At 43.7% G+C, this 16,337-nt stretch overlaps 1 protein-coding gene across 4 annotated transcripts in view; it reads left to right on the top strand.

Moving 5' to 3' along the window:
* The window catches only part of RAPGEF4 (Rap guanine nucleotide exchange factor 4), a 282,253-nt gene extending 266,693 nt beyond the window's left edge, over nucleotides 1–15,560 (top strand). For all 4 annotated transcript variants that reach the window (XM_036254269.1, XM_036254271.1, XM_036254270.1 and 1 more), the window contains 2 exons: nucleotides 11,620–11,674; nucleotides 14,671–15,560. In XM_036254269.1, coding sequence (XP_036110162.1) covers nucleotides 11,620–11,674; nucleotides 14,671–14,798 — 183 coding nt within the window. In that variant the 3' untranslated portion in view covers nucleotides 14,799–15,560. The remainder of the gene's footprint in view (nucleotides 1–11,619; nucleotides 11,675–14,670) is intronic.
* The last annotated feature ends 777 nt before the right edge of the window (nucleotides 15,561–16,337 follow it).

Raw genomic sequence — 16,337 nt, 5'->3', positions numbered from 1 at the left:
CGGGCTGTGTGCTGGTCCCGGGCTCTGAGCTGGTCCCGGGCTGTGTGCTGGTCCCGGGCTGTGAGCCGGTCCCGGGCTGTGAGCCGGTCCCGGGCTGTGTGCCGGTCCCGGGCTGTGTGCCGGTCCTGGGCTCTGAGCTGGTCCCGGGCTGTGTGCTGGTCCCGGGCTGTGTGCTGGTCCCGGGCTCTGAGCTGGTCCCGGGCTGTGTGCTGGTCCCGGGCTCTGAGCTGGTCCCGGGCTGTGTGCTGGTCCCGGGCTGTGAGCTGGTCCCGGGCTGTGTGCTGGTCCCGGGCTGTGAGCTGGTCCCGGGCTGTGTGCTCGTCCTGCGCTCTGAGCTGGTCCTGGGCTGTGTGCTGGTCCTGGGTTGTGTGCTCATCCTGGGCTGTGTGCTGGTCCCGGGCTCTGAGCTGGTCCCGGGCTGTGTGCTGGTCCCGGGCTGTGTGCTGGTCCTGGTCTCTGAGCTGGTCCCGGGCTGTGTGCTGGTCCCGGGCTGTGTGCTGGTCCCGGGCTTGTGCTCGTCCTGGGCTCTGAGCTGGTCCCGGGCTGTGTGCTGGTCCCGGGCTGTGTGCTGGTCCCGGGCTGTGTGCTCATCCTTGGCTCTGAGCTGGTCCCGGGCTGTGTGCTGGTCCTGGGCTGTGTGCTGGTCCTGGGCTGTGTGCTCATCCTGGGCTGCCTGCTGCTAATACACAGACTACTCCGGGTGACTCATACGGTTGTTTGTGTGATGGTGGCTCAGCCTGCCCAGGATGCCTTTGAAATGTTTACCTCCTGAGCCTGACTTTAGTGCATGTAGGTAAAAGGCAACTCCATAGCCCATCTTTATTAGGGACTGTTTATCTAAACGTGTGTTGTTTATTCAAATAAAGTTCACTGAAGTTCAGAGAGGGAACTTAAAAATCTTTATATCCGAAACCAAAATTTTTATAAATAACAGATGTGGAACTGGCACATATTCTGTTTTTTCCAATCCTCCCCTCAATCCCAACCCCACCACTAAAATGCTGTGTTTACTGGCATGAGTTACTTTGTAGTTTATTTTTTTATCTTCTGCAAAGCAGTGAAGCAGGTTATGCCAAAATTTGTATTTAGCTACATAGTGCATGTTAATGGAATGCTCCATTGTCTTCTAAATCCTTTGGATGCAGCCTGGATGGATAAGGTGTTACAGGGTTGTATCTGTGGGTGAGCATCTGCCCCGGGCCATGATTTGCAGTGGCGTATGTGGTTCTTGCAAGAGAAGCTCGGGGCTTGGAGTTTAGGACACATGAGGTTTAATTCTCAGCTTCATCGCTTTGCAGCTGTCCCTTCTCTGCAGGTCAGTTTCCCCAGCAGAAAGTGGGGATCGTGCCTGCTCCATCTATCCCTGGAGCTTGTGGGTGGTCCAGAGTGTAGAAGTATTCCTATAAGCCACATAGTGCTATAGAAGTCTTATCAGAAACTGTTCTGTTTGTTTCCTGAAATCCAGCTAGCCTGTGTGACTTCAGGACAATGTGAAACACCCCTCGGTAACCCTGTAAGGCTCACACCACCCAGCTTTGGGAATGAGCTGATTGCAAAGCCCGGTTCGGTAAAGAAGTGCAGCAGTTGCTGGGCACTAGGTTCCCATGTCTTAAGCTTTTTAGGAACTAGCACAAGAGTCCACACACCTCAAAGACAGTCTACACTGAAGGGCAAGTCTTTTCTCAACAGTCTTCCCCTCCAGCCCCCCACACCAAGGGCAGGGTATAAGAATCTCTATTACTGTGTCAGTTTAATAATTCTTTGATCAAAGTAAAAAAGCCTTCTTTGCTCACTTATTAGCATGGAGAATTAAACACATTTCCCTGATTTCTCAAAAGAAAATGTGGTTTCCAGAAATGAAAGACTTAGCCAATAGGTAAAGAGCCTTCCAGATCACTTATGCAGAAATGCAGACTGAGGGGTGGCTAAGCCAGCCACCTGCATGTAAAGTATGTGCACAGAGGAGTAGAAGTCCAGGTTTCCTAAAGAGTTGACTGAACTTTTTAGACCTTTGATCACTGAAGTTAACTAAACAGAAAAAAACGAGAACGGCAAAAATATCCATCAACGAGGATGAAAGTTTTTTCATCTGGGTTTTTATTTTTATTTTTAATATGTTTTTATTGATCCTTTAGACAGAAAGAGGAAGGGAGAGATAGAAAGATCCATGTGAGAGAGAAACATCAATCGGCTGCCTCTTGCACGCCCCCTACTGGGGATCGAGCCAGCAACCCCTGACTGGGAATCAAACGGGGACCTCTCAGTCCATAGGATGTCGCTCAATCCACTGAGCCACACCAGCCAGGCTCATCTGAGTTTTTAGATCTTGGTGTTGCACCCATAACCCATAAAGGCAAAGTCAAGATTGTATTCAGTGAACGTTCTGCACTCATGCCCATGGCTGTGGATTCTTACATGCCTAGCACTGAGGAGAGGGGTCCTTTGCCCCTGATCTCAGAAAGAGTCCACTTTTGCTTAAAAGCTACTGAATAGCTAAGGTAGCTAGCAGTTCGGCTGCAGTAACAGGAACCTAAATTAACAATGGCTTTGGCCAGATCAGTGTGTTTCTATCTCATGTTACGGGCCAAGCCAGTGTGGTAGCTGCGCTCCAGGAGTCACGGCTCCAGGCTTCTCTCTTGCTGTCTCACCTTCCACGTGCTCCAAAGTGGCGGCCACCAGGACCCCATTCCATCCGGAGGGAAGGGGAAAGGCAGATCCAAGCTTCTTCCCTGCAAGGTGACCTGGAGTTGCACTCACCACTTGGCTCACATTTTGCTGATCAGAAATTTAGTCCCATGAAAGGGAAGGTAGGATATGTAGCCCTTATTTAGGATATGATGTGTCCCACTAAAAATTAGGGGGTTCTACTACTATAATAAAGAAGGGGAGAAAGACTACTATTGGTTCTCCGTTCCCACAACTATATTTGATATTTCATACCGTGACAAAGTGTAATTTTACAGTTGCCCTTCCATGAGTTGGATGTTACTGGAAAACAAAATAGAATTTCAAGAAGGGTGGATTATGTTTTTTAAACCTGGCTTTGACCAACCTGGCGCTTATAGTAAACGTTCCAACTCCTTCTTTCCATGGGCTACCCGCCCTGCCCCCCACTGCCACCTACAGCTCCCACTAGTGGCTGCTGTGATTGCTGTGTGTCTTCCCGAAGGACACATCTCCCTTTGCAGGCTGATGTGCACGCTCCTTCCCTGTCAGTCGTCAGCAAGGCTAGGGTGACGAGCGGAGCTGGCAGCCTGTGTGGGGCTGGGAGGCTGCATCCCCAGAAGGAGCCCCGCCAGGGGCAGAAGTCGCCACGGTGGCCAGAACACAGATGCCTTTTCTCGGCGGCAGCATTGCAGTCAGAGCAAACTACTGTGCCAACCCTGAGTATTTTTATTTTGAACCTCTTCACCCTTGAGGTACGAAATGAGGATTAGAGAATTTGTTGCATATTGGTTTTCAGGATTTATGAGTATGAACAAAAGAGAATTCACACTCTGATCCTTATGCAAAAAAAAGGCAGATATTCTTTTATTTGGGGGAACATAAAGGAGTATTCAAAAAAATGTTTGAATAAAGCCCTTTGTAGCTTTCTGTGGCATCATGAATATTTATAGCATTTGGGAGGTAGACTAGCAATGGATTATAGGATACTCTGCTGGCCGGCTGCCACTCTCCCAGGCTGCATAAAGCAAACTGCTCGCCACAGTTGCTACTGTATTAGGAGGTTGGTTCTATTTCAGACGTACCCATATTTAGGTGTATTTATTTATTAATGTCATTTTAAGGTAGTCCTTTCATTTGGAATGAGAGGCATGGGGCAAAGGTCTGTACTTCTGGAAACATTAACAGAAGCTAATTCATGAAAGAAGAGAAATGTTTTGAATCCTTCTATTGTGGGGGAAGGGAAAATTACCCCCTTCCACTCTCGGTGCTTATGGCTGGTGGAATAATTAAAATGACATAAGGCAGATTAACAGGAGAAAATCAAATTTAATATATACATATGGGGAATTCACATAAGCATGAAGAATCCAAAGATAGTAAAGCAAAGTGAGGTTATATATCATCCTGGACTAGGAGAGGGAGGTAAGCATCTGGGACTTCAAAGGGAAATAAAGCAATTTACAGAAAAGAGTTAATGTTTAGGAAAGAAATGTTTGCTGGGGCATCTAGAGACTTTGGGACAGGGAGGACTCTGAGCAAATTGACTTTGGGAGGTTCCTCCCTGTATGTCGCACCCAGTTGACACTCAGCTGCACAACAGCAGTTGTTCGACAACGTGGGTTTCCACTGTGCAGGTCCACTTCTATAGAGACCTTCTTCAGTAAACATACAGCCTGCCCTTCGTGTCCCCAGGTTTCCATCAGCGGCTTCAACCAACCGCAGGTTAAAAAAGTATTTCTGATCCACAGTGGGGAGTCTGTGGATGTAGAGGGCCGACTGTGTGTGTTGTCCTGCATCATTCCATATCAGGGACTTGAGCATCTTCGGATTTGGTATCAGCAGGGCTCCTGAAACCAGGCCCCTGTGGATACTGCCAGATGACTACAGTTAAGTTTGGGGGGGAATCAAAAGTTATACGCAGATTTTCAACTGCATGGGGGTCAGCATCCCTAACCCCCATATGTTTAAAGGTCAACTATGGTTATCTACGGTGATAGCTTCTTCCTCGAACAGACTTTCCATCTTAAATTCTTTTAGATAGTTAGAGGTGAAGGTCAAAAGTTCTTCCTGAGCCTTCCGGGCCTTAAAAATAACCAGCTTAAAATAATTAATACCCCAGCGCTTGCCCAGTGGTTAGAGCATCAGCCTGCAGTCCAGAGAGGCCCGGGTTTGGTTCCCGCTAAGGGCACACGTACCTCAGTTGCAGTTTGTCCCTCGCCCAGGTTGGGTCATGCGGGAGGCAGCCACTTGATGTGTCCCTTTCACGTTGATGTTTCTCTCTTCTCTCTCTCTTCCTCTCTCTCCCTCCCACTTTGTCTGAACAAAAAATGGAAAAATGTCCTCGGGTGAGGATAAAACATAATAATAATAATACCCCAAAGAATCATATTTTGGGGTGGCACACTCTGTTCCCCTTCATGCCATTATATAATTAGCAACAATGTATTTTCTACCAATGATAATGTTATTACAAGTTCATGGAGAAATCATTGGACTAATATCAAAAAGACTCTCCCAGTAAAAGTCTAGATGTTTAAATCTACCTAATTCCCAGTCCTTCTCAGCACACTAGAAATCTATAAGTGGACTTTGAAAGTTTATTTCTTCCTTTAGAGTTCACAGACCGGCCTAAATGCAGATTTTCTGAAGGGTATGTTTCAAAGCAATATAATATACATAAAGTGTCCAGGCAAAGAATTTTGTTAGGAAGCATAAATAAATCCCAAAAGTAGTCCCTAGGAGATTATATGCAGTTGAGATGATAAAACATAAAGACATGAGCCCAGCCGGTGTGGCTCAGTGGTTGAGTGTCGACCCACGCACCAAGAGTTTGCTGGTTCAATTCCCGGTTGGGGCACATGCCCAGGTTGTGGGCCCAATCCCCAGTGGGGGGCATGCAGGAGGCAGCCAGTCGATGTTCTTTCTCATCGATGTTTCTCTCTCTCTCTTTCCCTCTCCCTTCCTCTCTAAAATTAATTGAAAAAAAAATTTTTTTCAAACATAAAGACATGATAAAGTAAAAATCAACAAAAAATATAAAAACTAGTTCACAGTAATAATGAAGGAGATGTCAAAAAGCAAAATGCAAAGAATGGTAACTCCATGCAGTTGTTTCAGAAGAAAATGAAACCATGTTAAATACAATATCATATAATAAATCCAGAGTTGTCCCTCTGAGTACCCATCCAGCCTCATCTCACACTTCAACTGCACGGTACTCAATCCAAGTTGGAAAAACCAACCTTCTTTCTCGTCCTTCCCATCTCAGAGACTTTGCACTGGCTGTCACCTTTGTCTGAAATGTCTCCCCCGAGTCTTCACTTGCCTGACTTCTCATGCAGGTCTCAGCTCATGTGTTCCCTCCTCCAAGTGGTTTTCCCTGACCACCCTTTAAACATCCTTCTACCCTGCACACCCTGCACTGTCAGACAGGTGACCTCGTCTTCACAGCTGTTTCACCATCTGAGATGACCTTTACTTACCTCTTCATGATGTGTTTTCCCCACGAGAATGTCAATGTCCTATACCAGGTATCTTGTCTGTTTTGTTCACTAATATTTCTTAGCACCTACAAAGGTATTTTCACATCATAATTACACAAAAAACATTTGTTGAATAAAAGAATAGCCCAATCATATTTTAGCGTTGGACTTAGTGAGATAGGACACAATGCATTAAAACATTTTTAAAGGATTTATGTAACAAAGATTTAATCCAAAAGTATTTTCTATTCTATTAGGAAACTTGATTGAGCAGAATGTCCCAAGCATTTGGCATTACTGATACTTTATGCAAGAGGACTCCCTCAGCCATCTGCTCCTAAGTGGACATTATTCTGTCTCCCCTCTTCCCTGTGGTGCTAATGATGTCCGTCCTTCAGTGTCCTTCCCTGAGTGCAGACGTGCACAACAGTCTGCATGAGCCTGGGCTGCCATGACCCATGGCCATCGTATGTACAATATACCATCACGTGTGTTATATACGTGTATCTGTATGTCACACACCTCTTGGACATAAAAGGTCTATAGTCAGGGGACTGGACACGGGGCTCTTCCTCAGTGATGCATGGGGTGAGGGCTGGCTCAGCTCAGGGCCTTTATCTTTTAACTCTGGTCCTTATAATGCACTTAATTCTACTTGGTGGCTATCATGGGCACAATCTTTGTAGCTGAGAGACTATATATTTCTAGATCTTGCTGTGGAAAAAAATTCTTGTCCCAAATATATGAGAGTCCAAGTGAAATGATCAGATGGTGTAAAGGTGGAATCATTGACTGAGATTCTATATTTGACAGGAATACAGACAGGGGCGGATCAGTGTGGGTAGAAACAAAGAAAGAAAGGGAATCTGGCAAGCATTAAGCACAAGGATAGCGCCCGGCCAGTGTGGCTCAGTGGTTGAGCATTGACCCATGCACCAAGAGGTCACCGGTTTGATTCCCAGTCGGGGCACATGCCCAGGTTGTGGGCCTGATCCCCAGTGGGGGGCATGCAGGAGGTGGCCAATCGATGTTCTCTCTCATGAATGTTTCTGTCTCTCTCTCTCCTTTCCTCTCTAAAATCAATAAAGAAAAAAAAAATTAAATAGAACAAGGATGGCAAAGACCTCAAGGGGCAACAGAAGGAAAGACAAGACTATGGAGGGCAGGCATTTAAGAGGTCTGAAGTCTGGGCACAGCTCCCCGAGGGACTCGGCCGCTAGGGCGAGGTAGGCTGTGCTGGCAGCTGCCTGCGAGGGAGGTCGAGAGAGTCACGGTGCCAGGCGGTGCTGCCGGGCACGCCTGCCCGTCTGAACCTGAAACCCGCCCCGATTTCTTGGTGGAATCCGATGAGCAGTCCTGCAGTGGTGGTTCTGACAGGGAGTGGAGGGTATCAGAATTCGTTCCAGTGTGCAGAGGGGGCAGTTCATGCTGTCCACCGACACCCACCCACACCCACGTGGCGTGCCTATCCCTGAATGACAGATCGCTGTTTTAATAAGCCGGTTGCTAATGAGAGCGTGTCACAAACCTCCGTCAGGTTTGCTGAGATAGAAAAAAAGATGAGAAGCCTGCTTTGGAGTAGCAGGGATTGTCCCCCTGGCATGACAGGAAAGTTGCCCGGCCTGACAAGACAGGCCAACCTGCTCCGGCAGGACGGGGAGCCCAGGGGAGAATTCTCAGCATCACCCCTGCTGTGTCAGTGGGTAGTAAGGGCTCTTCCACCTTCGTTTCTGTCGACCTTAGCTGAGAATACCGTGGCTTCCAGGGGAGGCTTCCGTGTGCAGGAGGGCAGAACGACTAACAGATGGCTTTTAGTGGAGATAAAGCCAAGATCCTTTCATTTGGCCCCAAAATAAACTGCATATCTACAGAGAAGGAAGCTGAATCCAAACAGCAGCTCATGACATAGGAGGAGAGATTTAATTCACTGTTAGTTCGACAGATGTCAGGAACGGGACCTTTTCTTAAATCGTGGACTTGGATGTGTAGTTTCGTCCAGACCCACGAAGGAAAGAATTCTTCTGCACTCTGTGATTAGCTTAGTCTGAGGCACCACACTGGAGACTGTCCGGAAGAGACCCAGAAGTTTCTTATGAACAATGGTGGAAGAAGTTGTCAGTACTTAGGCTGACCGGGAAAGACGCAGGGCGGGGAGCTGTCCATCATAGTTGTCTTCAAGTACTTGAATAACCATCCTGTTAAAAAGGAACTAGGCATGTTTGCTCTGGCTCCCGGGGCTCAGGACAAGGTCACTGGGTGAAACGCAAAGGGAAAAAACTTTGACTCAATACAAAAAATTCTAATAGAAAAGTGTCAGCCTCGAAAGGGACTTTCCTTAGAGGGCCATGCGTTCCTCCTTGTGGGTTGCATTTAACGAGTGGAAAGCCCGATAGTAGGCAAGTTATAAACCTTGTTGCAAAACCATATTTAGATTTCCAGTTAAGCTGAAGTTATCTTTGAGTGCAATTAAAAAGGATACGCCAAAATTAAAACCATTGTTAAAATTAATCAAAGATGTAGAAAGGTAGAATGAACTCCGGAGCTGGAAATTACTGATTTAAACAATTGTTCTCACATTTTAAACTACATAATGAGCTAAAAATGATGAAGCCTCAGAGTATGGCTATAAAGAGTCATCTAAAACTAAAGTCAGAATGAAATGTTTTAGCTTTCAAAACTAAAAAGCAGAACAATTACTCCCTACAAAGTGGTCTAGGAAGAGGTTTCTGACCCCTGCTAATTGTTTTATTATTCTTCAGAGGGGCATGCCGGCAGCATTTCCCAGGATTTTCAGTAATTACACTCCATTCAATGTCTAAAGAATTACAATAATTCTACATGGAATATACTTGTGCCCTTCAGATGCAAAGTCTTTAGAGAAGTGAAAAAACAACTTAAAGTAAATTAGCAGGAAAATTATCATAGTTACTGTTTATTTCAGGGCTCCATAGATCAGAGGCTAATTATACATTGTATGCTATAGTTTCTTGGAGGTATTTGTAATATATTTCTCATGCTGATCAACAGACGTGCTGGTTTTTAGGATCCTTTATGAAAGTGAAGTTCGAACTTCTCCGACTGCCTCTTTGTGTGTGAGGAATGATCCAATGCAGATGCATGTCACCGAATGCTCGCCAGTCCTTGAAGCTGGAGTGTTCGATAAAGTACAGTGAATGTGCACTTAGGTGTATCTCTAAAGCTCTGACTCTTCTAGGAATTTTTGTCCTGCAAAATAAGTTGTTTTTTGGGTTTTTTTTTATCCTCACCCGAGGACATTTTCCCATTTTTTTGTTCAGGTAGAGTGGGAGGGAGAGAGAGGAACAGAGAGAGAGAGAGAAACATCGATGTGAAAGGAACACATCGAGTGGCTGCCACCCGCACTACCAACCAGGGCCGGGGACAAACTGCAACCGAGGTACGTGCCCTTAGCGGGAACCAAACCCGGGTCTCTCCGGACCGCAGGCCAACGCTCTAACCACTGAGCCAAACCGGCCAGGGCTGTTTTTGTTTTTTAAAATTGCATAAGCTTCCTCAAAGTCATTTTCTATACTTTGGCGTGCCAAAGGTGCATAAAAGAAGATAGCAAAGAATAGAATTGTATATGGCCACTCAGAGATGAGGAAAGTCTCACTGCTGGGCTGGAGCCTTTTCAATTGTCTGCTAGTGTCAGAGTAAACCCGCCATCTCTGCAGGGCCCCGTTGGAGTCTGAGTAGCAGAGGTGTCCTGAGACAGTACACGGAGACTGGTCCCAGCTACTATTAAAATGCCGTGAGCAAGCCCTGGCCAGTTTGGTTCAGCGGTTGGAGCATCAGCCCAAGGACCAAAGACTCTCGGGCTCAGTTCCGGTCAAGGGCACGTACCTCAGTGGTGGTTCAGTCCCTGGCCCTGGTCGAGGTTGTGCATGAGGCAATCAATCGATGTGTCTCTCTCACATTGATGTTTTTCTCTCTTTCTCTCTCTCCCTCTCACCCTCCCTTCCACTCTTTCAAAAAATCAAGGGAAAAATATCCTCGGGTGAGGATTTAAAAAAAAAGATACCATGAGCAAGAAACATACATCCTAGGTAAGAAATGGTGCTTAGGCCTGGCCAGTGTGGCTCAGTGGCTGAGCATTGACCCATGTACCAAGAGGTCACCGGTTCAATTCACAGTCAGGACACCGTGGGGATTGGGTTGTGGGCCCGACCTCCAGTGGGGGGCATGCAGGAAGCGGCCAATCAATGTTCTCTCTCATCGATGTTTCTCTCTTTTCCTCTCTGTCTAAAAATCAATTAAAAAAATATTTAAAGAAAAAAAAAAAAAAAGAAATGATACTGAGGTCTCACTAATGTTTTCCTCATGTTTGGTCCCTTCATTTCTTTCCCCTCCTTTCTTCTTTTGTTTTTTACTAAGTTGAGTAAAGTACAAAAGATTTCCTAATAAGTCATTATGGCAAAGAAATTTTACAAAGAATTCAAGATTATTTAATGACAAAATTAACAAAGGTTAAATACATTATGATCCATCCATATTATTGAATGCCTACTCATTTTTAAATGTTTTTAAATGCAGACAGCATCAAAAGTAGTCACAATGCCATGTGGAAAAAATTTAAATTAAAAATACATATGACTTCGCCCTGGCCGGTTTGGCTCAGCGGTTGGAGCAGCCGCCTACAGTCCAGAGAGTCCTGGGTTCGGTTCCCGCTAGGGACACATACCAAAAATAAAAAATAAAAAGATAAAAAAAAAATATGACTTCAACCTTTTAAAAAAGTATGTTGTTATATATTCAGTTTTAAAGTATTAAAAAAAAATACCAAAATATTAATGAGGTTCCTCTGCGCAGTGACATTCTGAGTGGTTTTTATGTTGTTCTTAACATTTTCTGTATTTTTTTAAATGTGCATGTGTTCGTGTTATAATAAGAAACAAAGTGAGGAGGGAGGGAAGGAGGGAGGGGGGAGGGAGATTAACACTGAAACACACTTTTGCTAGAATTAGAAAGGTCAGTAACACACAGCGAATAGAAAAGGTACAGGTAGCACATCTTGCCTGTGACTGTTCAGTCAGTATGACCTACTGCCTCATTACTGAGGAACTTGACAAGCTGACCCTTCTCCAAATGTCGGATAGTTACAAATCCTCTTACAGATCCATAGTGACCTCCAGAAGGTGAGAGCTAGTCCTCAGGAGTAAGGTATCTCAGGAACAGCAGACTCCGCTGTGTGTCCTGAGAACCCACAAACAATAGAGTGGAATCCGCCATCCATATTCCTCACCTGGCAAATGCCTTGTACGTGAGTGTGGGCGCCTCCTTCAAGTAATTAGACGGTTCTGCACCAGCCAGTTGCCTCCAGATAGTCAACATCTCAGAGCAGGCTGTTTTTCACAGGCCCAGGTATTGCCGAAATAAATAATGGTTTGTTTTCCTTTTTGGACTATACACTAAGCTTACTTGCATTTCAGCCTTTTCTCTTTGTTCTTTTTAGCGCATGATTGCAAATACTGCCAGAACAGTGAGATACTGCAGAAGCCAACCTTTCAGTAAGTTCAATGCTGCAACATGGATCCGTGGGGACTGAGGCCTTGTTAATGAGCCTGAGACATTCTAGAGGTCTGGACACTGTTTTATTATGTCAGAGACATTTTGGACCATGAAATCCAGGGGCCAGAAGCCTGAATTTAAGGATCTTCTAGTTGTGAAACTTGAAAATAACCATAGGAATATTATTTAAGAGTGAACTTAAAGAGAATTAGTTTGCTTTTTCCAGTGTGGCTAGAGACAACTAAGGCATGATTGCCAACAAATCCTGTCTCGAGACAACTCTATGACTCCCTGCTTCATGTTGAGACACTCACGCCAACTCTTGATGAGTCAGTTCTGTCGTTTCCAAACTGGGGAAGATAGTATTGATTGTTTCTTGAGGTGTTGCAAGAATGCATTAATGTGGATAGCACCTTTGTAAAAGGTTCCATAGCAGAAGTTTATGTTATATTTCTAGTATTCCCAGGTGAATTTAAGGTGCTTTTTTAAAATCTGAATATACAGCAAAATAACTGATGTAACACAGTGCTTTACTATAAAACTACTAGTACTAATGAATAGCAATTTAAAACTGTTTGGAGTGAAGTTGCATCAGCACCAGATCAGCATGCCAGTCCAGTGCTGCCATTCCTCCGGGCTGGGACTTTGGGCGGGGGATGGGGCTCTGGCTCTCTCAAATTGGGTCGGGGGTGGAAAGGTGGCCCCTGTGAAGTTTTTTGCTAGCTTCATTGTTGAGTCACTGGAAGTCACTTGGCTCATTAAGTGAACGCGATAATTGGATATAAACATGACTGTGAGGCTACCAGTCCCATCCCCTACCAGAAACCTGTTGCTTAGAGGCTAAAAAGTTCTCAGTTTTATTCATTAGAGCTTCTTTGCTCTTCTTAGCACAAGATTGGCCAAAGCAAGGGTTTGCTTTCTTGGAATGCCAGAATCGCTAAATGTTCATTTTTTAAAATGTGCAGCAGAAATTATCTAGAAAAAATAATCTTGACTCGGAGAGCAAATAGACCTTTAAAAATTGATTCAAATGATTGTGCCTTCTTGTTCTTCCAAAGTGAGAATAGTCTTGCATATCATCAACCACTCCTATGTGGATTCTGCCAGTTAAAGTGTTTCATATCTGTATCTAGTAACTTACTGTATGTATAAAAACATGGTCATAGCCCAGCTGGTGTGGCTCCATGGTTGAGCATCGATTCATGCACCAAGAGGTTGTCAGTTTGATTCCCGGTTAGAGCACATGCCCAGGTTGTGGGCTCAGTCCCCAGAGGGGGGCATTCAAGAGGTGGCCAGTCAATGTTCTCTCTCATCGATGTTTCTCTCTCTCTCTCTAAAATCAATAAAGAAAAAAAAAAAGTAAGACATGGTCATAAAGCAGTTATCCAAGTGAATATGAGGATACGTAAGTGGTGCCAGTCTGCAACAAGGGTGTATAATCTAGGACCCATGCCCTTCAGGGCGTCCAGGAAACTCCTGAACTCGAACATAAACTTTTATGTGCCTGAAAGGGTTCGTAGCCTTGAGAGGGTTTTTATTAAGGTCCAAAGAACCAAGACAAAATATGTTTTATTCTATAAGCCTCTTTGGAAGTAAATTCCTATTCGCCCACATTTGCCCCTGGAGCCCGTGGGGGGCGGGGATTACATATATATTCACGGCATTTGTTGACGTTATCAGTAACTGCTGGTAAACAACAGCTGCTCGGCTCCGAAGTCAACAATCTATAGATAAAGCTATAGGAATAGATGCATAACCATGGGAATATGTACAATGTAATTACAGTATATTGTACATGTGGAGTACACTGCTAGTGAGAAGCGAGGGCATTAGACACTGTGCTATTATTTATATGTGATAATTATACTGATGAGTTTCTTCTTAGAGCAAGTAGGCGCCTTTGTATCTTCTCTCTGCGTTTCTGTGTTCAGACCTGCAACACTCCCCTTCGCCCCGTAGGCAGATGGCACGCGAATGGTCTCGGGGAGCGGTGTGAGCACCCGAGCCGAGCACGTGAACTGCAGAAGGCATGCACACTGGGGATCCACGGGCAGAGGTGGCCCAAGGACCACAGCAGAAGTGTTGAGTCTCAACCAAGCATTTTTTAACCTTTTATTTTAAAATAATGTCACCACTTAATAATTGGGAGAATTGCCAAGGAAGAAATTCAGATTTCTCATTTCTCTAGAATAACAGGAAAAGCTGGCGACTCTGGGTGCAGATGCGGGCGAAGAGGCCTGGAGGGGCCTGTGTTTCTGGGTCACCGAGGTCAAAGTTGGTCTTCCTCGTTCATGTATATTTTATCCCTCCTTCAGTCTGGTTTTAGAGAAATCAGCCAGTCAGATAGCTCTGCTGCTCACATGTTTGGGAAGTGAATGAGAAAAGAATGGAAACTGGGATTTCAGAACAAGTTGCATCAGAGAATCAAAGGTCTAGCAAAAGTCCTGACTTCCACCTATGAGCTGTTGTTCTTTCTGAATGTGGAGATCTCAAAGAACACACAACTTACACAGTGATGCTCTATATTGTATAAGTCGCGAGGGCAGTTGGACTTACCAGTCTCACTGGCTTGCTTCGGGTCAGCCTGGGTTTTAAGTGCTTTTGTTAGGAGCTAATGAAAACTGTCTTTTATCATTAGTCCACATCTGGACCAGAGGGGACAGAGGTCAGAGTACGAGACATAGGTGGGGTGATATGGGGAAACAATTTTAATGTACAGCTAGGGACTATCAGGTGATGTTTTCACTTCTTTTTAGTGCCCCCTTTTTTTTTTTTACAACAAGCAATGCAATGAAAAATTATGTAAATAGGTGATTCCAGGGAAGAAAAGGGTGAGAGGGAGGACCATCCAAGTAGAAACATTTCAATGACCATGGCGCTGTTGAAAAGTCTTGATGGAACCCGCAACCTAACATAAGTGTAATAAGTAGCTGGAGAACATAAAGGGTATCTTACATGCATATATTACGCAATGCCAATTCTTCTCTTTCAACAGATCTTGATGCAGCTCAAGCTAATAAGAACCATCAGGATGTCCGGAGTTATGTACGGCAATTAAATGTGATTGACAACCAGAGAACTTTATCACAGATGTCACACCGATTAGAGCCTCGGCGACCATAGACATTTAAAGTGCCCGAACAGTGGTTTGCCTCCAGTCCACGATCTTTCAAAAATGGCATTTATGCTACTACCAACTGTATTGTCACTAGAGAATTCTACAAAACAAGCAAAGACACACCCTGAGACAGCTCAGGGCCGCATTCAGCTTACCAGCGTCATGACAAGAGAAGAAATTATTTGCATCAAGCTTGCACTCTCTAGCTTAAGATTCTCCAGTTTGTAGTCATCTGATTTCATTTCCAACTGTGCCATCTTCTTTGCTGAAACATAAAGTGAGACCCACATGAAGAGCTTGGTAGAAATGCTATTGTCAAGAGAAATATCAAGCCCAACATTTTTTCTAAGAGTGTTTACACAGTGAGATGTGCTACAAATGAGATTTATTTGGATACATCAGTGGTCGTATAGTTTCATCATTTTTAACTCAACTTCTTGATTTGGAGCATGAGGTTTTCGGAGGGTGTTGAGGAATTAATATAAATCCAAATTATAGGTTGTATTCTTCCATTTTCATAGTCTTATCTCTGAAGAAATTGAACCTGACCATCTTACTATAAAACATTATGGCTATTTATGTAATTTAGGGAGGACCAGTCTGTAATTTCTGAATGATATATAGAATAATATTTATGTTTACAATGTAACTTTTTTAAACTTACAAATCAGGATTACATACATAAGAATTCCACTAAGAAACTCCAAGGTTCTTAAAATTGCCAGCGTTTAGATAAAAAAACAAAAGCAAAAAAAAAAACAAAAAAAAAAAACACATTTCAGAAGAGCACAATATGCACAAAACATTTTTCAAAATTAAAATATTTTCCTGGGCATTAAAAACCTTTACTATTGGCTAATTATTGTTACCAATTAAAAAAAAAAAACATATTTTCTGGACTTAAATGTTATTACAAATATCTTAATTTTCAGCAATCGTTTTGCACTTTCAACTAGATTGTATATAGTTCATTCAATCAATGGTATAGAGTTATTTATTTGCTACATAATAGATATTGTGCCAAATAATTACTTTTTATTTATTTTATTTAGTATATAATTTTGGGTACATTTTTCTTCTGTTTTCACAATTAGGCTACCTTAAATGTGTAGGAATTGTATGTATGTATATCTTCTGTAAATAACAGCTAGTATCTTCATTAAATACAGTTGTTGACAAGAAATGGTTGTGTTCTCAATTCCTATAATATAGGAGGAATAACCATTTGGTATAGTGGGGTCCTGAATTTTTGAAACTCAAATACAATTCAAATATTATAAAAGTCATCCTTTCAAAAGATATTATTCAGTGGTTTTTGATATATTCACAAGGTTATACAACCATTATTACATTATAATTCCAAAACATTCTCCTCATTCTTAAAAGAAATCTCAACTCTCTTCATTCTCCTCTCCTTCCTGTCCCTGGAAACCACGAATCTGCTTTTTTTCTCTGCAGATTTACCTATTTTGGACATTTTAAATTAAATGGAATCATGTATGTAGCCTTTTGTGTCTGACTTCTTTTACTTACTAGAATGTTTT

Source organism: Molossus molossus, unplaced genomic scaffold (assembly GCF_014108415.1).
Source record: "Molossus molossus isolate mMolMol1 unplaced genomic scaffold, mMolMol1.p scaffold_m16_p_11, whole genome shotgun sequence".
NCBI lineage: Eukaryota > Metazoa > Chordata > Mammalia > Chiroptera > Molossidae > Molossus > Molossus molossus.
The sequence above is the reverse complement of the archived record's forward strand: the minus strand, read 5'-3'. Positions and strand labels throughout refer to the sequence as shown.